This window comes from Zea mays, chromosome 8 (assembly GCF_902167145.1).
Source record: "Zea mays cultivar B73 chromosome 8, Zm-B73-REFERENCE-NAM-5.0, whole genome shotgun sequence".
In the NCBI taxonomy this organism is placed as follows: Eukaryota; Viridiplantae; Streptophyta; class Magnoliopsida; order Poales; family Poaceae; genus Zea; species Zea mays.
This window is the reverse complement of record NC_050103.1, coordinates 14,816,149-14,841,408: the sequence shown is the minus strand read 5'-3', so window position 1 is coordinate 14,841,408 and position 25,260 is coordinate 14,816,149. Positions and strand designations below refer to the sequence as shown.

General features: G+C 51.2%; 1 protein-coding gene across 1 annotated transcript; it reads left to right on the top strand.

The window, feature by feature from the left end:
- Window positions 1–19,546: 19,546 nt before the first annotated feature.
- LOC100194114 (uncharacterized) lies at window positions 19,547–23,277 on the top strand. The gene is given in 9 exon segments (NM_001139167.1): window positions 19,547–19,682; window positions 20,422–20,497; window positions 20,626–20,749; window positions 21,064–21,148; window positions 21,365–21,497; window positions 22,373–22,467; window positions 22,653–22,731; window positions 22,827–22,909; window positions 23,038–23,277. Coding segments are annotated over 9 exon segments (753 nt in total). The 5' UTR covers window positions 19,547–19,643; the 3' UTR covers window positions 23,077–23,277.
- Window positions 23,278–25,260: the final 1,983 nt, after the last annotated feature.

Genomic DNA, 25,260 nt, shown 5'->3' with positions numbered 1-25,260 from the left:
AATCTCTTGCTCAAGCTCTTGAGCCCTCTGCTCCTCATCTCGTATCATTTGGCGCACCTTGGCCTGCGCAGAGACACGTTGGCGCTTGGCCTCGAGGATTTCTTTCTACTTCTGGAGGTTGCGGTTCTTGAGGCACAGGGCCCGTAGCTGTAGCTGTTCTTCTGCGGAGACGCCGAGGACCTCGTCGTCCTCTGTTGCGTCCTCGCCCTCTAGTGGAGCGAAGCCTGGGGGTGGTACTTGTGACTACCCTCCGGAGCTGCAGGTGCGGAGGGTGCCTTCGGGAGTGTGTTGATCGTTGCGCTGTCTCTTACTGTGTGCTTCGTCTTCGCCAGCTCCTTGGTGGGTGTTGTTGGCGAGGGCCTTGCCCTTTTTCTCAGCTAGCAGTGCTGCCTTCGCTGCTTCGTCGACGGATGGGGCTGCCTTCGAACTAGCTCTTTTGGGTGCCATCGCAGGTGGTTTGCGTGTAGCACGAATGGTGGGCGCCAATGTTGGAACTTGCGCTCCTGTGCAAGTTGATCCAACGGGGGAGTGAAAAAGATGCAAACACGGTTTAACTTGAGATGGCAATTGCTCTGTTAATCTAGCCCCTTAAGGGCACTGTACGGGGGTATTTATAGGTGCTCGAGCGCCCAAGGTCCTGATGTAAGGACGCTTATGCCCTCAGACACCTGGATTATCCCTAGAATATTCCCATAATGGGGGGTTACAGACTGTCATTACAGAAAAGCCATTACAAATCGGGCTCGTAACACGCTTCTCCGTGCGGGGCCTGTTACAATGGGCCGCATCCCACTTAGGCCTCCAGGTAGGGCCGAGGACGCGGGATGGGGAGACTTCATCGTAGGCCTTTGTCTTGCAGTGAAGAGGACGAAGGGTGTCGCGCCGGTCATCTTGCCTCCGTTGGTGCAGCGAGTTGACGAAGGCCTGGAGCGAAGGGTAGCGTCTTCGCCTTCGCCCCAACAGCAAACTACACCAACCATGTGCTATGTACTGTACATACAGGTCATGCAGCGTTACAAGGTTTTTTGTGGGCACCAACCATAATAAACAACGAAAACAATTGTACACTAAGCACAAGGGGGCAGCAGGGCCAGTGCGGCACAGAACATTAATGCTGGCACAATTAGGAGCCAGGTTACAAAATCAAGCACAATTATCAAAAATAGCTCGTTATTGTAAGGATCAACACCAAGTTCCACCATAGTTTCCCAAAATATGCACATCAACAAGATCTCCTGACAAAGTAGACGATAAATCAACAATAAACCATGTATCACACTGCAACGTGAAATTTGTGCGCATCTCAAAATGTGTGGAGGCGATGGGGATTCAGTGTAGAGTGTTAGATGTATCTTTATGTTTTCCTGTATATCCCCCATTGTACAAGAGGTTCATGTTTTTTTGATGATGGATGAATCCCCACCTGATATATCGATTTGAGGCCTAGGAAGCTAAGGGAAAAACCTAGGGAGGGGGTTACATGTTGAATTACATGCGAGAAATAGCAAGGGGGAGATTGGCACACCAAGAGCTCCCTTGGTGGGAGTCTCTATCTTTTAGATGATATGCCCACAGATAGGCATCTGCTAGGCATGCGCGGAGGGTGGCGGTGATAGTGGTAGACTTGCCCCAAAAGATGTAGTTGTTATGACGCTTCCAAAAGTGCTAGCAACAAAGCCCAACATAGGTGGGGGAAGGCGTCCTGATGGAGCGTAGTGGGACGAGGAAGTTAGTGGAGACGGGTGCAGCAGACGGAGGTATCGACGCTAATGCCAGTAGTAACCTATAAGTCACGGGCAAAACTGTAGGGTAAGAGTATATGTGTTGTTGTCTTGGGGCGGCTCGAGCATACCTTGTTTGTATCGTCAGAGACAATATTCTTTCGATGAAGATTGGGGGCAGCTCGAGCATACCTTGTTTGTATCGTCAGACAATATTCTTTCGATGAAGATTGGTGTGGCTCTACAGACGATTGTTATGCTAGCCCGTGCCTCATGCCATTTCCAAGATGAACTGCTAGTGTACCATCACGTCGCCCTCTACAACGACCCTCACCACGTCGACCGACTGGTGCTCACGACCGACGCTGCTCTGACTCCCTTGCATGTCCCCTCCTCCGTTAGCGCCACTATCACCGATCCCCATTTGTGTCATGCCGTAGAGGAGTACGTGAACCTACTGTCCAACCACATTTAGGACTTGGTGTGTGTCACCGACCACCAAAGTGATCACTGACAAGTGATTTTTCTGCCACAAGCTCATGTTTGATGCCTCTTTGGATCAGTGTAAGGCCCGTTGGGTCCTTTGAGGTTTCACTCAGCGCCTCAAAGTGGACTACGATGAGACCTTTAGCTCTATTGTCAAGTTCACCACCGTTAGGACCACCCTTGCCCTCTCCCAGGACTGGACGATCCACCAGCTTGACGTTAAGAATGTCTTCCTCCATGACACTCTGACCGAGATGATGTACTGCACCCCACCGACTTCGTTGACCCCACTCGCTTGGGTTTGATCTGCATGCTGAACTGCTCTTTGTATGCCCTCAAATAATCACCATGAGCTTGGTTTATTTGCTTCGCCTCCTACTTGGTCTCCCTTGATTTCGTCCAGGCCAAGTCGGGCATGTCCCGGTTCATCCATCAACGCGGCGACGACACCGTTTACTTCCTCCTCTATATCGACGACATCGTCCTCACTGTATCCAGTGCCGCCCTCCTCCAGTGCACGATCGCCGCTCTTCAGCGGGAGTTTGTGATGAAGGACATGTGCCATCTCCACCACTTTCTTGGGGTCACTATAGAGCGGCGCACTAATGGCCTCTTCCTACACCAGCTCCAAATACGACCTCGACATTCTGGAATATTAGGTAGTAATAAGAAAATAGTCAATAAAATTTAGCTTTTTAAATATTAGGTGTAGATATAGATAGAATTTTGCTCGTGCATACATTAGACAATGGCTCCAACCGTGCACGCAGCTCACCTCCCCATGATTTTCAGTGTACGATTGCTCACGAAGATGCTCCAACCATCCACTCTTCTCCCCTATTTTGAGTGAGGAGAAAAAACCTTGTGAAGGGGAGCTCCAATATCCCCTTTCACCAATCAATGATATTAATTATGAAAATAATTATTTTCAATATTAGTTACCATATAGCCATGTATATTACGATACCATAAATATTATATAGTTTTTTTGAACTCCAAAAAGTAATGTACAAAATAAATACCTCGATTAAAATGTAAAGGTGAGCAAAATAAAGAGAAATAGGAGGAGAAAATAAGAGAGAGAGAGGTTTTTAAAAATGAATATAAAGTACGAATAAGGAGAAATAAGAGAGAGAATGATGGAACCAGCATCATAATAATTCGAATCAAATTCAGCTCAGCAAAAACAAACTCGAGTACATACAACTAGCTTCCATCTAATCAAGTTATTTGTTTGTATTGTGACGAGAGTTCAACTAGCAGCCAGTTTGTTATCCAATCGGTATCCAGTTCCCAAACTACACATACAACAAACTATAGTAAGTTTAGTGATGGAAAACGATATGGCATCCAATGCCACCCTCCTCTGTCACACGATCGCCGCTCTTCAGCGCGAGTTCATGATAAAGGACCTGTATCCTCTCCCTCACTTCTTTAGGGTCATTATGGAGTGGCGCACGTAGGGTCTCTTTCTACACCAGCGCTAGTACGGCTTTATTATTCTAGGATATTAGATAGTAATAAGAAAATAATGAATACAATTTAGCTTTTAAATATTAGGTGTAGGTATAGATAGATGGTATATGTAGATTTTTGTTCGTGCATATATTTGTCGGGTACCATAATTAGGGGTACCCCCAACGCTCCTAATCATGGCTGGTTAACACCCGCAGACCGACTGACGGGTGCGGTTCAAGCCAAGACTTCGTCTGTCCGAGGAACGCGATCTCACCCGAGCCCAGCCTCGGGTTGAAACAGTAGTCCCAGACAAGTTCACGCCTCGCCCGAGGGCCTCCTCAGACAGCGGGTGCCCCCTCGGCTCTCCCGAGGCCTGGCTCGGGCAGGCTTCATTGTGAAGCAACCTTAGCCATACCGCCTCACCAACTGACCGCTTTGCAGGCGCATTAAATGTAGGGGATGCCCGACGCCGTATCCTGACACACGCGCCTCAGTCGGCCAGGCCGAAGTGACCGCAATCACTTCGCCCCTCTTCTTTACAGTCCGACATGACAGGAAAACAGCGTCGCTCGCTTCGCTCCGACTGTCGTGTCAGCCACCCCGGCAACGACTGACAATAAGTCACGATCAACCACCGAGTTCAAGCCTCGAGCGCAACAGGAAGCTCCGCCTTGCCCGACCTCACGCTCCGGCCTCGGAAGGAGGTTTCTGGCTCGCCCGACCTCACGCTCCGGCCTCGGGAGGAGATCTCCGCCTCGCCCGACCCCCGGACTCGGCCTCGACCCCGGTCTCGGGAGGAATCGCGTCCTCGCCCGACCCCGGCCTCGGCCTCAAGAGAAGTCTCCGCCTCGACCGACCCTGGGCTCAGACCGACCGCGCTAACAGGGGAAACATTATTTCCCTATTCCTAGCCTGCTCAGGCTACGAAGAACAAGACCGGCTTCCCATCTGGATTACCCCAGCGACGAGTAATGATGGTGCCCCGCGTGCGCCATGACGCCGGTGGCTCTCAGCCCCTTACGACAGCAAGGAGACGTCAGCAGGGTCCTCGCCGCGCTGCCAGCTGTGCTCCTATAGGACTCAGGCGCTCCTCCGGCGGCCACGCCATCACATGTACATGACCCAAGCTCTCCCCCAACGGCCACATTAGCATGTACACAGGGCTTAGGCACTCCACTGCTGGACATGTTAGCACATAGCTACGCCCCCCGTTGTACGACTGGACTCTCTCCTTGCCTCTATAAAAGGGAGGTCCAGGGCCACCTTGAGGGGGGTTCACGCGAGGGAAGCGGAGGACGAGCTCTGTGTCCCCCTCTCTCTCTCCCTCACGTGACGCGCTTGTAACCCCTACTGCGAGCGGCACCCAAGGTGCAGGATAATACAAGGCTTGTCCCACATCTTGTGTTCCATCCCGCGCCAACCCATCTGGGCAGGGACACGCAGCGACAATTCACTCGTCGGTCCAGGACCCCCCCCCCCCCCGGGGTCGAAACACCGACAGTTGGCGCGCCAGGTAGGGGCCTGCTGCGTGTTAACGAACACCTTCCTGTTGAGATCCAGATGGGGAGTCTTCAGCAACCTCTCCAGCCCGGGACGGTGCTCCGCTTCGGGAGTCTTGAGTTCCTGTCCCTCAACGGCAGCTATGACATGGTACTCCTCCCCCCGCGGCATGACGACAACGACGGTCTTTGACTCGCCTGGCGGCGGCGAGCTCTACGATAGCATCTCCCCGCGGCAGAAGAGGAGCGCTCCGGTCGTCCCCACCACCCTCCTCGTTGGAGGAGGCAGAGACGGGGCAACCATAGCCACGCAGGAGGCGGCACCTTGTCGGCTGTCGCACCAAAGCGAGTCGACGACGCCGGCACTCCCCCATGGGACATGTCGGACATTGCCCTCGCACCTGAGGCGATGGCGGGTGTCACTTCCCCGTGACGTGTTAGCCCCAAGCGGACTGATGATGCCAGCACCCTCGCAAAGGACCTGCTGGGCGTTACCCTTGTACCTGAGATGACGGTGTGCTCCGCCCCCGACGCGACTTCACCACCATCCAACGACCAAGAGGTACCATCCGTTTTCCATCCCATACCTTTTCGGTTCAGCTTCGATCCACCTAGCGACCCCGCTATGGTGAGCGCCTTCGTAAAGGCGTATCCAAACCTTCCGGGATACCACATGTGGTCGACCTGGGACCGACTGGCAGCCGTCTCAACCTTCGGACCGACGGGTTCTGAGAAAGAAGACGACCCTGACTCCGGTTGGGATTTCTCTGCCCTTAATGACCTCGGTGCCATGCAGGGCTTCATGTCTGCATGTGACCACTGCCTCTCCGGTTGTTCTGACGATGGCTATGACCTTGACGACGAGGGTTACGGCCCAAGTCGCGAATGTTTCCACGTCGATCTGGGGGATCACAACGAAGGCAACCACCTCGGTATGCCAGAGGTTGACGATCCCCCTAGGCCCGCATCTCGCATTGACATCCCACGGGAGCTAGTTGTGGTCCTAGTCCCTGCGGGGGGTCAGGACATACAGCTCGAGCAAATCCGTGAGATGCAGGCCTGGGACGACGGGGAAGCAGGCCGGCTTGTACATCTCCGACAGAACATCGAACAGGAGTGGGCAGGCCGATCACTCGCCAGAGAAGCCTGTCATCAGGCCCAAGACATCCGGCACCGCATCATCGACAATGCCAGGGCAACGCTGCCTCCGGCCATCAGCGGGTCCAGCCAAGACCTAGCTGCGGCGGCGATGCTGCTTCGGGCCATGCCGGAGCCATCCACCACCGAGGGACGGCGCATCCAGGGCGAACTCAAGAATCTCCTTGAAGGCGCCGTGGTTCGACGAGCCAAGAGCTTCGCCTCCCGCAGGCGAGCTGACCCCTCGGAGCAGCACGCGGTGTCCTCCCGACGCATTTGGGAAGCCACGGTCCATCCCGAGCGTACACGGGACGAGGCGCCAGCCGCCCGGGAACGCCTCGGCAACGAGCACCACCATCTCGACCATCGAGCCCACCTCAACGAGAAGGTGTGCCAAGGCTACCATCCTAGGCGCGGGGGACGCTGCAACAGCGAGGAGGATCGCAGTCCTTCGCCCGAACCACCCGGCCCATGAGTCTTCAGTCGGGCCATACGACGAGCACCGTTCCCTACCCGTTTTCGAGCCCCGACTACTATCACCAAGTACTCGGGGGAGACGAGGCCGGAGCTGTGGCTCGCAGACTACCGATTGGTCTGCCAGTTGGGAGGGGCGGATGATGACAACCTCATCATCCGTAATCTACCCCTTTTCCTCTCCGATGCCGCTCGAGCCTGGCTGGAGCATCTGCCTCCTGCGCAGATCTCCGACTGGGACGACCTGGTCAAAGCTTTCGTGGGAAACTTCCAAGGCACGTACGTGCACCCTGGGAACTCGTGGGACCTCCGAAGCTGCCGCCAGCAGCCAGGGGAGTCCCTCCGAGAGTACATCCGGCGGTTTTTGAAGTAGCGCACCGAGCTGCCCAACGTTACTGACTCGGATGTCATCGGGGCTTTCCTTGCCGGCACCACTTGCCGAGACCTGGTGAGCAAACTGGGGCGCAAGACTCCCACCCGCGCGAGCGAACTGATGGACGTCGCCACCAAGTTCGCCTCAGGTCAAGAGGCGGTCGAAGCCATCTTCTGGAAGGACAAGCAGCCTCAGGGGGAGCCGAAGACAGACGCCCCTGAGGCGTCCACCCAGCGGGGCACGAAGAAGAAGGCCAAAAACAAGTCACGAGCGAAGCGCGACGCCGCAGACACGAATCTTGTCGTTGCGGCCGAGCACAGGAACCCTCGGAAACCACCTGGAGGGGCTGGCGCGTTCGACAAGATGCTCAAAGAGTCGTGCCCCTATCACCAGGAGCCCGTCAAGCACACCCTCGAAGAATGTGTCATGCTCCGACGCTACTTCCATAAGACCGGGCCCCCGGCGGAGGATGGCAAGGGCCATGACAACGACAAGAAGGAGGGCGACAAGGAAGAGGGATTCCCGGAGGTCCATAACTGCTTCATGATCTACGGCGGGCAGGTGGCGAACGCCTCAGCTCGGCACCGCAAGCAGGAGCGCTGGGAAGTCTGCTTGGCGAAGGTGGCGGCGCCAGTCTACCTAGACTGGTCCGACAAGCCTATCACCTTCGACCAAGGCGACCACACCGACTTCGTGCCGAGCCCGGGAAGGTACCCGCTCGTCGTCGATCCGATCATCGGCAATGTTAGGCTCTCCAAGGTCCTCATGGACGGAGGCAGCAGCCTTAACATCATCTACGCCGAGACCCTCGAACTCTTAGGGGTTGATCGGTCCGAAGTTCGGGCCGGTGCGGCACCCTTCCACGGGGTCGCGCCCGGGAAGCGAGTCCTACCCCTCGGACGGATCGACTTACCCGTCTGCTTCGGAACTCCCTCCAACTTTCGAAAGGAAGCTCTCACCTTTGAGGTTGTTGGGTTCCGAGGAACCTACCATGCGGTGTTGGGAAGACCATGCTACGCCAAGTTCATGGCCGTCCCCAACTACACCTACCTCAAGCTCAAGATGCTGGGCCCAAATGGGATCATCACCGTCGGCTCCACGTACCGCCACGCGTACGAATGTGACGTGGAGTGCGTGGAGTACGCCGAGGCTCTCGCCGAGTCCAAGACCCTCATCGCCGACCTGGAACGCCTCTCCAAGGAGGCGCCCGACACGAAGCGGCACGCCGACAAGCAGTGCTCGTCGACTTTCTCCGCGCAAACGCCAAAGTCTTTGCATGGAGTCCCTCGGACATGCCCAGCATACCGAGGGATGTCGCCGAGCACTCACTGGACATCAGAGCTGGAGCCCGACCCGTGAAGCAAACCCTACGCCGTTTCGATGAGGAAAAGCGCAGGGCCATAGGCGAGGAGATCCACAAGCTACTCGCGGCAGGGTTCATCAAAGAGGTATTCCATCCCGAATGGTTAGCTAACCCTGTTCTTGTAAGAAAGAAGGATGGGAAATGGAGGATGTGTGTAGACTACACTGGTCTAAACAAAGCATGTCCGAAAGTTCTCTATCCTCTACCTCGCATCGATCAAATCGTGGACTCCACTACTGGATGCGAAACCCTGTCATTCCTCGATGCCTACTCAGGCTATCGCCAAATCATGATGAAAGAGTCTGACCAGCTCGCGACTTCTTTCATCACACCTTTTGGCATGTACTGTTACACCACAATGCCATTTGGGTTGAGGAATGCAGGCGCCACTTACCAGAGGTGCATGAACCACGTATTCGGAGAACACATCGGCAGAACGGTCAAGGCTTACGTCGACGACATCGTTGTCAAGACGAAGAGAGCCTCCGACCTCCTCTCTGACCTTGAAACGACATTCAAGTGTTTGAGAGCGAAAGGCGTGAAACTCAATCCCGAGAAGTGTGTCTTCGGAGTCCCCCGAGGCATGCTCCTTGGGTTCATCGTCTCCGAGCGGGGCAAGGCCAACCCGGAGAAAATCGCGGCCATCACCAGCATGGGACCGATCAAAGATTTGAAAGGAGTACAGAGGGTCATGGGATGCCTTGCGGCTCTAAGCCGCTTCATCTCACGCCTTAGCGACTTGCCTCTGTACCACCTCTTAAGGAAGGCCGAGTGCTTCACTTGGACCCCCGAGGCCGAGGAAGCCCTCGGAAACCTTAAGGCGCTCCTTACGAACACACCCATCCTGGTGCCCCCCGCCGCAGGAGAAGCCCTCTTGATCTATGTAGCCGCGACTACTCAGGTGGTCAGCGCCGCGATCGTAGTCGAGAGACGAGAAGAAGGGCATGCACTGCCCGTCCAGAGGCCAGTCTACTTCATCAGTGAAGTGCTTTCCGAGACCAAAGCTCGCTACCCACAGATCCAGAAGCTGCTCTACGCAGTGATCCTGACACGGCGAAAGTTGCGACACTACTTCGAGTCTCATCCGGTAACTGTGGTGTCATCCTTCCCCCTGGGGGAGATCATCCAGTGCCGCGAGGCCTCGGGTAGGATAGCAAAGTGGGCGGTGGAGCTTATGGGCGAAACGCTATCATTCGCTCCTCAGAAGGCCATAAAATCCTAGGTCTTGGCAGACTTCCTGGCTGAGTGGACTGACACCCAGTTACCAACAACTCCAATCCAGCCCGAGCTCTGGACCATGTACTTTGATGGGTCACTCATGAAAACAGGAGCGGGCGCTGGCCTGCTCTTCGTTTCACCCCTCAGAAAGCATCTCCGCTATGTCATTCGCCTCCATTTTCCAGCATCAAACAACGTGGCCGAGTACGAAGCACTGGTTAACGGGCTACGCATCGCCGTCGAGCTAGGGGTCCGACGCCTCGACGCTCGAGGCGACTCGCAGCTTGTCATTGACCAAGTCGTGAAGAACTCCCACTGCCGTGACCGGAGGATGGAAGCCTACTGCGACGAAGTCCGGCGCCTAGAGAACAAGTTCTACGGGCTAGAGCTCAACCACATCGCCCGACGGTACAACAAGACTGTGGACGAGCTGGCGAAAATAGCCTCGGGGCGAACGACAGTTCCCCTGGATGTCTTCTCCAGAGACCTACATCAACCATCCGTCAAGATCGACAGCGCGCCCGAGCCTGAGGAAGCCTCAGCCCAGCCTGAGGCACCCTCGGTCGAGCCCGAGGTACCCTCGACCGCACCCGAGGCACCCTCGGCCATCGAGGAAGAGGCCTTGCCCGTCGAAGAGGAACAGAATGGGGTCACACCAGATCCGAACTGGCAGACCCCGTACCTGAATATCTCCTCCGAGGAGAGCTTCCCATCGACAAGACCAAAGCTCGGCGGCTGGCTCAGCGCGCCAAGTCATTTGTCCTGCTGGGTGATGAAAAATAGCTCTATCACCGCAGCCCCTCGGGCATCCTTCAACGATGTATATCTATCGCCCAAGGACAAGAGCTGTTGCAAGAAATACACTCGGGGGCTTGCGGCCACCATGCAGCGCCTCGAGCCCTCGTGGGGAATGCCTTCCGACAAGGTTTCTACTGGCCAACCGCGGTGGCCGACGCCACTAGGATTGTGCGCTCCTGCCGGGGGTGTCAATTCTACGCAAAGCAGATGCATCTGCTCGCTCAGGCCTTGCAGACGATACCCATCACCTGGCCATTTGTTGTGTGGGGTCTGGACCTCGTCGGTCCCTTGCAGAAGGCACCCGGGGGCTTCACGCACCTGCTGGTAGCTATCGACAAGTTCTTCAAGTGGATCAAGGTCTGACCCCTAAGCAGCATCAGGTCCGAGCAGGCGGTGGCATTCTTCACCAACATTATTCATCGGTTCGGGGTCCCAAACTCAATCATCACCGACAATGGCACGCAGTTCACCAGAAAAAAGTTCCTGGACTTCTGCGATGACCACCACATCTGTGTGGACTGGGCCGCCGTAGCTCATCCCATGACAAATGGGTAGGTGGAGCGTGCCAACGGTATGATTCTGCAGGGGCTCAAACAAAGGATCTACAACGAACTCAACAAGTTCGGCAAGCGATGGATGAAAGAGCTACCCTCGGTAGTCTGGAGTCTGAGGATGACGCCAAGCCACGCCACGGGTTTTACGCCGTTCTTTCTAGTCTATGGGGCCGAGGCTGTCCTCCCCACGAACTTAGAATATGGCTCCCCGAGGACCAAGGCGTACGACGACCGAAGCAACCAGACCAGCCAAGAAGACTCGCTGGACCAACTCGAGGAGGCTCGAGACGTCGCCCTACTACATTCGGCACGGTACCAGCAGTCGCTGCAGTGCTACCACGCCCGAAGCGTTCGGTCCCGAGGCTTCCAAGTGGAAGACTTGGTGCTTCGCCTACGACAGGACGCCCGAGGGCGCCACAAGCTCACTCCTCCCTGGGAAGGGCCCTTCATCATCGCCAAGATCTTAAAGCCCGGAACATACAAGCTGGCCAACGACCAAGGCGAGGTCTACAGCAACGCTTGGAACATCCAACAGCTACGTCGCTTCTACCCTTAAGATGTTTTAAGTCGTTCATGTACCTCGTTTACATCCAGTCTAACCGTCAAGGAAGGGTCGGCCTTGCCTCAGCAAAGCCCGACCCTCCCTCGGGGGCTAGAAGGGGGGAACCCCCTCTATGTCGAAATTTTCCTCGGAAAAATTTTCTACCAAAATAACCTTTGTGCTTTCGACTTCCGTATTGATAGCAGGATCCTGAGAACGACGAGAGTACACGTAAGCGGCAAGGCCGACCGAGCCGAGGAACTCCTATGCCTCCGGGATACGGATACCTCACTCATCACCTTCCGCGAGAAGTAACTCACGCTCGGATAAGCGATCCTGCTACCGAACAAGTCCTAACACTCGGGTAGAAAACGACTTTCGCGCCTTCTCGACTGTCCCAATAATGGAATCCTTCGACCAAATGAGAGTGCACGTAAGCGGCAAGGTCGACCGAGCCGAGGGACTCCTACGCCTCCAGGATACGGATACCTCACTCATCACCTTCCGCGAAAAGTAACTCTCGTTCGGATAAACGATTCTGCTATTGACAGACAAGTCGTGATGCTCGAAACAAGAGGAGAGAAGACGCAGCTTTTTAAACGTGACGATAAAGTGTTTAAGCCTCGACGGCCGCGAAAAAGCATGTGCATGCTACAAACAAACTGTTCCAGCAGGTTCGGGCATCGGCAGGGGGAGCAGCAGCACCCTCGGCGTTGATTCCACCCTCGGCGGAACCAGGCCCGGCCTCAGACGGCGACCCGGGCAAAAGGACCTCCACCTAAGGGAGGACGCCAGCACCGCACCAGCAGATGTCTTGGCCAAGCTCCAGCGACTGCTACCACATCTTCCTCGACCTGGGAAGCCGCCATCTCCCGGGCCGATGAAGCCTCTTTCCGAGCCGACTTCGCGTCTGTCCGCGCTAACACCGCTGCCTCTGGCTCCGGCTCATCGCAGAGCAGCCAAGGGTTCCAAAAACTGAGCAAGGGAAGCCTAGAGCGGCAAGGCTGACAGAGCCGAGGGACTCCTACGCCTCCGGGATACGAACACCTCACTCGTCACCTTCCGCGAAAGGCAACCGATGCTCAGTTAAGTGGTTCGGCCAGCCAACAGACAAGTCTCAGCGCTCAGAATGAGGAAGACACAGAGCTTCGTTCTCGAATACCCAAATGTTCAGGCCTCGATAGCCACAAAGAACAAACACATATACTTGGGGTAACTCTGCTACACAGGCTTATACGTCGGCAGAACCCTCGGCGGTTCTCCCGACCTATGACAAATGTCTAAGTACTTGAGGCGGTTACATTTTGCTCCGGCAAAAACCCGGTATATCTCCTTACAAATGGGACTCCGGTTCCATTCCCGCAGGCACGAACAACTTCCACACCGGAAGGCTTGTGGGATAACAAACTCTAAGCGGCTTGCCGGCGACCTCTGCAGCAGCAGAGACAGCGACCTCCACCTTGGGCGGCTAAACAGCAGCAGCGATGACCTCAGGACAAACGCTATTGTGAAGAGGCCCTCGCCCACGTCCTCACACGAGGTGCGAGGACAAGCCGCTAAGGCCAAAGAGTCAGAGGGCGCCGACCATGGGTTCGAACCCACCGACACCGCGCCGGCGAACAGCGGCCGCCCTAAAGCGCACCGGCAGGTCCTCGCTCCCGTCCTCGCCGAGGCCGCCCCAGAACACGAGCACCGCCCCCGTGGCGTAAGGCGTGCTGGGCAACCCTCTGGCGCGGCTGACGGCGCAAGGAAGACTTGGACGTGGCCGGCCCATGCGCCGCGCGACCGCCGCCTGGACGAAGGACGGAAAGCTGCACCCTGTCCAGGAAGCAGCAGTTCGCCTTCCCCCGCATGGCTGGAGGAAGCCTCCGCAGGGCTGGAGGATGCCTTTCTCCCCCAAATGCCGGGGGAAGAAATGGTTTACCAGCCCATGAGGAGGCAACCCCCCACCCGGTGCGCTCCTCCGCCTCAGCCCGAATGACGAAGATCCTTGAAGCTGAGGGCGGGGCGGAGGCCGCAGCCTGGCTTGCTTCTCCCCACCAAACTGCTCATTGGTGAGGAAATACAGCCGGGCTGCACGACGAAAATCCTTGAAGCTGAGCAATGGCTGAAAGGTGCCGATTTCCACGAGGCCGCGCTCCTCCGACGATAGCGAGAGCAAGGCGGCACTGGAGCACCCCATCTGGGGGCTCAAAAGGTGGAAGGGCGCAAGGCATGAGGGGAGGACGAAGGCATGGCCACTGCCCAGGGGATCGATCCCCCTTTTATAGGCAGACCTCCTCGCTTGCACCCCTTAGCGTCATGGGCGAAATCCCCACTGACATCCTCTGGGGTTCTCCCCCACGACACGGGGCTGGGACCCACACGTCATACGAGCTGGTCCGAAGCACGAAGAAGGCGAACCGCCGCACATGAGGGATGTAACCGTCTTGCGGTTACAAGTGCTCTCCCATCTTCGCAGAAACCGGTGGTCGAAAGGGTGGACTACCACTCAACAAGCATCCAACTGCACCATGACTGTGCGCCCCTTCGGCTCCATCCACATCCGGTGGACCAGCGCAAAGAAAGCGGGCCCGCATGTCATGTAACCGGCGCGCCGGTTACGACGTGTAAGAAGCTACACCGCCACCCACGCCAATGTTGCGCCTCCTCGACTGCGGGACCAGTGCCGCGACTCGAGGTACCCCTGCGCATGACCCAACAGTGCCAATTAAAGGCGATGGCCACGGGTCAGTCAGCCGTGGGGTAGGCACGACGGTTGGCATGGTCAAAAGTGGGCCGGCAGTAACTGCAGCGGCAGACGAGCGGAGGCAGCAGTCAAGTCGCCTACAGGCTCGCGTCCCCTCCTGAAGCGACGGGAGAGCCCTCTCTCACGGCGTGAAGACGACGCGCCCGTGCCCCGTTCCTCGAACGACTCGCACGCGCAACGGGCGCCACGCGAATTGCCCGTCCCATCGCATTAACTCCCCGACGAAGCAGGCAACACCTCTGGCAGGCGAGGCGGGCGTCGCTTTGTCTTCGCCATAATGACCGCGTCAAAAAAGGTGCGCCACCTTATTTAAATTCATAGCCTTCCCCTCCTCCTCTCTCTCTCTCTTGCCACAGGGACCGGGAAAGGGGACGTTGTGGAAAGGATCCTTCTCGGCGGAGGAAGCGGGCCCCGAGCCCTCCTACTGATCAGGGGTTCGAAGGCTGGCCCCTCGGAAGGGTTTCGACAGCCGCCCTAGAGCACTCGGACTTCAAGCCCATTACTGATCAGGGGTTCGAAGGCTGGCCCCTCGGAAGGGTTCGACAGCCGCCCCAGAGCGCCCGGGCTCCGTGCCCACTACTGATCAGGGGTTCGTAGGCTGGCCCCTCAGAAGGGTTCAACAGTCGCCCCAGAGCACGCAGAGTGAGGGATGACTCTGGGTACGTTCGATACATAGCCGAGGCTCGGGCTACGCTCCTGAGGTACCCTAGGACATTTCCGAGACCAGTGGGAACGATTTGTAACGGAATCCCTCCGGAGGGAGGCATCGAGCCCTCGGACCCTGTCGAAGGGGTCTAGGTCCGGCGAATCACCCGCAGGTACTTTTGGAGCGCGCCTCTGGGCCACCAGCCAACCCCTAACGAACGGGGCACGGGCGTCCACTCGGATCACCCGTTAGCAGCTCACTGGAAACACCATGTTCGGCGCCCTCCGAGGGCAACATGGCGCTTTCCCCCCTCCTCCTTGCGGAAAGGCGACCCAGGGGCGTATAATAAAAGTCGGGAAAGTCCTTGATCGTCCTCTCGCTCCGTGCAGAGGCTCGGGGGCTGCTCTCGCACCCGGCCACGGCCAAAACTGTTGACAGCGTCAACAAACCAGCTTGATAACTTGGAACCCGACCACGCACCCGGGCTACGGCCGGGCCGCATGAGGGAACGATCAGACTGGCCGAAGCACCACGAAAAGCATTCAGACCTCGGAGGAGTCAAACCACTCCTTCGAGGCCTCGGGGGCTACACCCGGCGGGTGCGCTCGCGCGCACCCCCCAGAACAAGGCAAAAACCAAGAAAGGCCGGTCCCCTCACTGAAACGCGGCAAAAGCCTCCAAGCGAGTACCATCACTCCCTTCGAGGCTCGGGGGCTACTGTCGGGTACCATAATTAGGGGTACCCCCAACACTCCTAATCATGGCTGGTTAACACCCGCAGACCGACTGACGGGTGCGGTTCAAGCCAAGACTTCGTCTGTCCGAGGAACGCAATCTCACCCGAGCCTAGCCTCGGGTTGGAACAGTAGTCCCAGACAAGTTCACGCCTCGCCCGAGGGCCTCCTCAGACAGCGGGTGCCCCCTCGGCTCTCCCGAGGCTCGGCTCGGGCAGGCTTCATTGTGAAGCAACCTTGGCCATACCGCCTCACCAACAGACCGCTTCGCAGGCGCATTAAATGCAGGGGATGCCTGACGCCGTATCCTGACACACACGCCTCAGTCGGCCAGGCCGAAGTGACCGCAGTCACTTCGCCCCTCTTCTTTACTATCCGACATGACAGGAAAACAGCGTCGCTCGCTCCACTCCGACTACCGTGTCAGCCACCCCGGCAACGACTGACAACAAGTCACGATCAACCACCGAGTTCAAGCCTCGGGCGCAACAGGAAGCTCCGCCTCGCCCGACCTCACGCTCCGGCCTCGGAAGGAGGTTTCCGCCTCGCCCGACCTCACGCTCCGGCCTTGAGAGGAGATCTCCGCCTCGCCCGACCCTCGGACTCGGCCTCGACCCCGGTCTCGGGAGGAATTGCGTCCTCGCCCGACCCCGGCCTCGACCTCAAGAGAAGTCTCCGCCTCGACCGACCCTGGGCTCAGACCGACCGCGCTAACAGGGGAAACATCATTTCCCTATTCCTAGCCTGCTCAGGCTACGAAGAACAAGACCGGCGTCCCATCTGGCTTACCCCGGCGACGGGTAATGATGGTGCCCTGCGTGCGCCATGACGCCGGTGCCTCTCAGCCCCTTACGACAGCAAGGAGACGTCAGCAGGGTCCTCGCCGCGCTGCCAGCTGTGCTCCTACAGGACTCAGGCGCTCCTCCGGCGGCCACGCCATCACATGTACAGGACCCAAGCTCTCCCCCAACGGCCACGTTGGCATGTACACAGGGCTTAGGCACTCCACTGCCGGATACGTTAGCACATAGCTACGCCCCCCGTTGTACGACTGGACTCTCTCCTTGCCTCTATAAAAGGGAGGTCCAGGGCCACCTTGAGGGGGGTTCGCGTGAGGGAAGCGGCGGACGAGCTCTGTGTCCCCCTCTCTCTGTCCCTCACGCGACGCGCTTGTAACCCCTACTGCGAGCGGCACCCCTGGTGCAGGATAATACAAGGCTTGTCCCACATCTTGTGTTCCATCCCGCGCCAACCCATCTGGGCAGGGACACGCAGCGACAATTCACTCGTCGGTCCAGGGACCCCCCCCCCCGGGGTCGAAACGCCGACAATATTAGACCACGGCTCCACCGTTCACACAATTGCTCACCTCCCCATGATTTTCAGTGTATGATTGCTCATGGAGATGCTACAACCATCCACTCTCCTCCCCTCCCCATTCTCAATGAGAGGAGAAAAAACCCTAATCTCCCCCTTCACGGATCAATGATATTAATTACAAAATTAATTATTTTCAATATTAGTTACCATATAACCATGCATATTACGATATTATAAATATTATATTTTTTTGAACTCCAAAAATGTTGTATAAAATCAAATACCTTAGTTAAAATGTAAAGGATAGCTAAATAGAGAGAAATAGGGGGAGAAAATAAGAGAGGGAGAGGTTTTTAAAAATAAGTAAAAAATACGAATAAGGAAAGACAAGAGAGAGAATGAATGAAATCACCCTCACAATGAATCGAATCAAAATCAACTCAGCAAAAACAAACTCCTGTACATACAGCTAGTTATTTGTTTGTATTATGTTGAGACGAGGGACAGCTAGCAGCCAGTCCGTTGTCCAATCAGTATTCTGTTTCCAAACTACATACAGCGAATCAAACGTTCAGGTGACGGAAAACGACTGAGCACGGAAAAAAATCGGACAGGATGACGGACCAAAGACGGGTGTTCTACGAATAAAAAAACAGATACGAAGAAACACTTTACTTTCTATCATTAGATATAGAATAGATATCGATCTTCCTATATTTTTTGATAAGAAAGTGGCGAATTGGGATATTGACAGCTATATGTGACGATAAAACAAATAACATGGAGCGATCATAGTAGCGAGTTTGGGATTTGCCTCCGCGGCACATTTTCACGCGGAAATATATTTTAGACCTAGTTTCGGAACCTATTTTTTTTAAGAGACTTATATTTTTTTTCAAGAAAAAATATTTTATTCTTTCTTAGAAAAATAATAATACTTTAGAAAAATAGAGTTCTCAAACTAGCCTTTAGTAAGGTAAGTACTATGTAGCTATTTCTAACAAGGGTATATGTGTGGTGTACAAAATTTTGTTTCTCCATCAGATTATGTATTTGCAAAATTATGCATTGAAGAAGAGATGGTGGACAAATTTGCATAACTTATCTCTTCATGTGCATTTTACCTGTGTGCTGGAGACATAAATTGTGCTGCAGTATCGTGCGATGGATATTTTTACATTTTGCCTACCTTGCTGGAAGTATGGATATTTTCACATTTTACCTGTCTTGTTAGAGGTAGGCTAAACAATGTTTAAATACACTAGAGCTAATAGTTAATGACTAAAATTAATTAAAGACATTCAAACAATCTAACTAATAATTCAACTATTAGCTATTTTTAGTAAATTAGTTAATTGTAGCTAGCTAATTCTATTAGCAATTTTTTTTAGCTAATTAACTATTAGTCTAGTACGTTCAAACACCCCCTAAATGTTTTAGTTTTTGCTCATAATTAGCAAAATATATTTCATATGCTGCAAGCATGCTTATAAGTCATTTTTAACTTTTTTAGAGAGCCAAAACACCTTAACTTTAAATAAAACTACGGAAACATCACGATGATTTATATTATCGAATAGACATGCTATAAAACATAATCAATAAAAAAATATAACTGTACTTATTTTAATTTATTAATGTTATTGTACAAATTTAGTTGAACTTAAGATACTTTCATTCCAATAAGGTTTAAATGACTTATAATTTAGACCGAAAAGAGCATATTGTTACTAAATACAGTTATCCTGATTTATATGAGTACAAGTTGTGAGTTTGAATCACACACAAGATATGTAAAAAAAATGGACACCTCAGAAATAAAAGTCAGGTTAATAAAATTATTCACTCTCTATCATTATTATTGGTAGATAAATACATAGATGTAGAGTAGAACACCCTTTTTGTTTTAAAATTTTATCTATATATAGATAGATAGTTAGATAGATAAAAGTAGTCTATATAGTAGAATAGATAAATAGATAATTTATTTATACCGAAAAGAGTATATTGTTACTAAATACAATTATTTTAATTTATATGAGTACAAGTTGTGAGTTTGAATCACACATAAGATATGTAAAAAAATAGACACTTCAGAAATAAAAGTCAGGTTAATATAATTCTTCACTCTCTATCATTGTTATTGGTAGATAAATACATAGATATAGAGTAGAACACCTTTTTTGTTTTTAAAATTTTATCTATATATATAGATAGATAGTTAGATAGATAAAGGTAGTCCATATAGTAGAATAGATAAATAGATAATTTATATATATCTTATATATATAATAAGAAGATATATAGAGATAGAGATAGAAAGATACCTATACCTCTTTTTTAAGGTAAAACGTACAAGAAAATTCCATGTGGCAGTAGGGGCCACATGTCATCGTGAATACTGGCCGGCAGGCCTCATGTCTCACATGAGAGGCCACAAACCTCACTCCGCCTGTGTTATCATTTGCACCTTCTCTTCCTTCCTCTTCCTCTGCAAGAAGCCAAATACAATTTAGAAGCGCCCTTCCTCCTCTCCCCCATCCGTACCCAATCTAATCGACACCCGGCCGAGATGGGCCGCAAGTTCTTCGTTGGTGGCAACTGGAAATGCGTAATTTCTCTTCCCCCGTCGAACTGCCTATTTTTCTTTCGTGGATGGGATGTGGACCTTTGGTAGTATATCTGATCCCGTTTACGGTTAAGCTAGGCAGTGTTTTGTTTTTGTTTTTGTTTTTGTTTGGGGAGGGGGTTTGGATTCGATTGCTCTGGATTCAGTTCACCGTAATAATTGGGTTTTTTGCTCTTGGTTGGGAAGCCCGGATATGATGCCTCCAGGTTAAGGTCCGGCCACGAATAGAATCGATCTGGTCGTTCTCGTACAAAACGGAATCTAAGGTGATGTTGATGGTTTTTGTATGTTGTGACCTAGCTGGAAGAGCCCGCGTTCTTCTTCCAATGCGCCTGTGCTTCCCAGGCTCCAGCGCAGAGCAAATCGTAAAAGCCCTTCATAAGTTTCGTGATGCATGTTGTCTGTAGGAGCAGAGGAGTTCGATATCCAACTTTTGGAGACCCATTCTCGTTTGCTGCACGAATTAACCTTACGTTTCTTGTCATGGAGCTCGGGGCTTGCTCAATCTGAGCATAGGTTGGAGCTCCTCGCGAATTGAGTACTCATTGGCAGTGTAAGAGCTTGCTCAATCTGATAGTAGGTTGGAGCTCCTTTTGTGAATCGAATACACACTGGCAGTGAAAGAGCCTGTTGCTTTGCCAAATTTCTCATACAAGTGACATGTATATATATTGAATTGCTTGATAACTGATCATGTCATGGTTGATATTGATGCGTGCAGAATGGAACCACAGATCAGGTTGAGAAGATTGTCAAAACCCTGAATGAAGGAAATGTTCCCTCTTCAGATGTTGTTGGTATGGACAACCAAAATTTACATAATATGTTTTAGGACTGACCTTGAACATTGCATACATTTGTGTAGTCCTGAGAAATTTACCAATTGTATGATGTGCTTAATGAGTTGTAACTGTTTGCATTGCAGAGGTCGTTGTCAGTCCTCCTTATGTGTTCCTCCCGGTGGTCAAGAGCCAGCTGCGCCAAGAGTTCCAAGTTGCTGCTCAGAACTGCTGGGTGAAGAAGGGAGGTGCATTCACCGGTGAAATTAGGTTAGTCTTTAATTCTATCCTGGCTGACTACGACATATGTCATAATGACCAATCTGTGGAAGGATTATTGTCAAAACTTTGAAGCAAATACATAGTCTTGTACTAGAATAATTGCTTATATTTCTTGACCATTATGCACGGAGTCCTTTGAGGTCACCTTTCATGTTTTCATTCAATTTTAACTATTATCATCTGATTACTATGCTATGTTAAGCATTCTGCATATATGTAACATAATTCAGCAGTTTGTGTATTGCGCTTGTTTCCCCATTGAATTTCACTATTAGTTGATTACGAAGTCATTATTGATGCAGTGCTGAGATGCTCGTCAACCTTGGCGTTCCCTGGGTCATTCTTGGACACTCTGAAAGGAGAGCTCTGCTGGGAGAATCAAATGAGGTATGATCCATGTCACAACTTATGCAACATGTCTTTTGTGTTATTTTCATTGCGCTTGTAATGTGTGCATATTTTTATCTGGGACTATGTTGTATCTACTTTAATTCTCCCCTGAGACACCAACCAATTATTTAGCTGTTCCCTGTCTTCGGCATAGCCACTGCCATTCAATGAATGTTCACATCTAATGGTTTTACTCTTCTGCTTGGATGCCAGTTTGTTGGAGACAAGGTTGCTTTTGCTCTGTCTCAGGGACTAAAGGTCATTGCATGTGTTGGTGAGACCCTTGAGGAGAGGGAGGCTGGTTCAACCATGGATGTTGTTGCTGCACAAACAAAAGCAATTGCTGGTACTTTTCCTTTACATTCCCTCCAGTGACATGACATGTGTAGTCTCTTTCTAGCCCTTCATGGTTAGTTTTTTAATGGTAATGAAGAGTTGCTGCCTTGTTGGTTCATTATATAAATGTAGCTATACATCTTTTGGTTGAGATTGTTCGTCTGGCATTTATTCAGTCGTTGGCTGCTGCCTCTCAGGTGTCACAGTAGAGTTACTGTAGTCATAAGCTAGCTGCAGCTAGCCACAGCAGCTGAAACCCAAACTGAACAGGCCCTTTGCTTCTGGTGATCAGTTCTGTTAGATAATCTACATATCCGGAGTTCGGACATTACTGTTTTTCTGTAACAGCTTTAGTTTAGGAATCAACTTATGTGTGTTTCTGTCGCTGCGAAAGGGCCTTTAGCGTAATGGTTAAAGCTTCCAAGTAGCACCTCCAGGTCCCGGGTTCGATCCCCCTTGGGGGCGAATTTCGGGCTTGGTTAAAAAATCCCTTCGTTGTGCCCCGCCCGCCCTCGGGTTATGTCATGCACCCCACCCTCCGGCTGGGCATTTGCAGAGTGCGCGATGTCGGCCAACTAGTGATGGGGGGCTAGGGTTCGGGGATTTTTTCGGCCGGGACCATGTTTCGGTCTCTTCTTAATAGAATACCGGGAGGGCGGTCTTTCCTTCCCTGGCCGAGTTTTTGTTTCTGTTGCTTGGATGAATTTACATGCTGGATTTTCCTTTCCGCATTTGTGGGGGAAAGACCCCACATTCATGTGGGAGCTGGGTCTGCCCTTTGTTTTGTTCATGTGAACATTTAGTGCCTTGCTTTGAAGTTACCAAGTTTTTTGACCCTATACGAAAAATCAGGCTGAATGGATCAAATGGCTGTTTGTTTTACAGAGAAGATCAAGGACTGGAGCAACGTTGTTCTTGCCTATGAACCAGTCTGGGCTATTGGAACTGGCAAAGTCGCCACCCCAGCTCAGGCTCAGGAAGTAAGTTCTGTTCTCTCTTGGTACAACTCTCTACTGGTTAATGTATTTTTATCTGTTTCAATATTGGGCTGCGATGCACTATGATTATAAATATGTTGATCTGCTACATGCGTTATCCTTTTCTCTGTGCAACACTCAGATTTGTGTTATTATGGTTAACACTCAGATTTGCACTATGTTCCCAGGTGCACGCCTCCCTGAGGGATTGGGTAAAGATCAATGTCAGCCCTGAGGTCTCTGAATCTACAAGGATCATCTATGGAGGTATACATACATTTTTGGAGCAATTGACTTGGGGTTTCATGTGTTGGCTGCTAAACCATCTTGTGACAATCACGCATGTGCCTTCTGTGCTACAGGTTCAGTAACTGCTGCGAACTGCAAAGAGCTGGCAGCACAGCCTGATGTCGATGGTTTCCTTGTGGGCGGTGCTTCTTTGAAGGTAACGGGAAAAAAAATCCAGGATGACAGTTGATGTCCTGTCTGTCCCTTTATTTTTGTGACCCAAAGAAAGAACAAAATGACCTATGTCAGCAACCTGACTGTTTCCTCCCATATCTTTGTCTCCAGCCCGAGTTCATCGACATCATCAACGCCGCCGCCGTGTGAAGTCCGCTGAAGATGTTCCAACCCTTCACCCTGTTGCGGTGATGTGCTGAAGACAGATCAGACTATTTTTTTGTTTAACCGTGCAGTGCTATGTAAGCTACTAACTTTGCGCTGGTGCGGATGCTGATTTCCCTCCCCCTAGCTTTTTGTGAGGCTACTCTACAGCTTGATTCAGCTTGCTAATAATGTTTGCCTCTGGACATAGCGATAGTGGTGTTTGTGTAGCCTTTTTTTTGTGTGTGTGAATTACGATGGATCCGTCTTCGCCCGACGCCCTTTTGTGGCACTAGTCTACAACGTCTACACAAATTTGTGAGACATTGTTTGGGCATTTTAGTTTGTGAGACTAGTTTGGGCCTTTGTTGTGCCCACAGCCCCACATTGGTCGAATGCTGCCAAGATTGTACTGATCGTTGATGCCCTGTACGGATTAACCTGGTCTCCGAATGCAATCGTTGCACGGAGGCAGGCAGCCAATTATTGTACGATATGCGATATCCTCAGCCATAGGACGCTAGGATCCCTGCCAAGCACTCGTATTTGCACTATGGCCGCGATTATTTGGGGTTCGGCCTATTCGGTTCTATACTAAGGTGTTAAAAATGCCACACATTTTATGCCAACTGTGACATGTTTAAAGGTATCTCTCATACTTCAATAAGTCATTGACGAGTGGACCTATGCGGAAAAAGAAATATTTTTGTCATAACTATGGCTATAAACTAAACGCATGCCTAACTTGTCTAACCTTATGTGTGATAAATTATGGTAAGTTAGACATTAAACTAAACAGCTTGACCGTTTTTTTAGCTAGGCTAAAATGAGATCCCAACAGAGCTAAAATGAGAAGATCTCAACAGAGCCAACCTGCATTGTGCAGGGCCAACATATATTGTTTGGTTTCATTTCTTATGTCGTTCTGGCTAAGTCAAAAATCTCGTTCTGCCTCACTCAGAAACCTGAATGGTTGCCTGACTCGCATAAACTGATTCAAGCACTAGTTTGTTTGGTTGGTTGAGTCTAGCATTGAGCCTAACTCTTCATTTAGCGCCAAGTGTGCTTTTTTTTTTGCGCCAAACTTTTTGAGGATTAGCTTTGCATTTAAATTCAATTTTCTCCATGGAATTCAAAACACAAAGTAATATCACAAACCAGATTACATTATAGTATTAGTTGAAAGTTTATAAATTCATACAAGATTACATTGTCACATCATACACTCAAAATTAAATACTAATACATTATTAGTTCCAATGTTCTACTTAATCACTAGATTACATTATCTTGAATAGTAAAAATAGAATAGCTATAAACTGAAACATGATTAACAGTTCTTTCCACAAAAAGAAAAACTGGACTGTTGGGGCTACTCCAGCTTTCTTTGGTTCCTTCTTTTCAACTACGACTCCAAAATAGAAACTGTAGGCTCCAATTGCTTCTTCATAGGAATTATAGGATTTGTAATGGTTGTTTTTGAATCCACAAACTTGGGCACATTGATGTCATGTATCATATATATCGGGCTATCGCCCACAGAACACCACATACCAAGTCATTAGGCTATATAAACAAAAATGCAAAGTAGTAAGTCTCAAATTTCAATAACCATAAGTTGAACTCAGACATAAACAAACACCATTTGATCCCTTAAGGCATAAGTTGGAGCACATGCAAACTAGATAGAAAAGCTGTCTGAAGCCAAAACCTAATATAATCTAGCCAGCAAAATTGAAAACATGAACATAGCACATCATTCAGTCTGAACAAACTCATCGTCAAACCAACAAATTGCAGATAAAAGGTTAGGCTAATAGATCAGCAGAAACACAAGAAAACGACTGGATTACTTCGAACATCTATAAAGTAAATACAGAAAGAGACAATAGATAGTAAAAGGAGATGTTAAATTACCATTTTACAAACTATGCCCTAGGGATCATCAGATGAAGTCAATACATCACAATTCTTGAATTGCTTTGGACATCACACAACTTATATAGTCTGTAATACCATACAACAGCTGCACCCATTCGGATTCAAACAAAAAAACTCACAAATGACAGAGGTGAGCATCATCAATCTAGGAGTTTTCTGAATACCAGATAATAAGCCATTCAGCTAACTCAGGCCATCAAAGTAGTTTCATACCCCATAGTAATCTTAAGATTACATAAATTCATACCC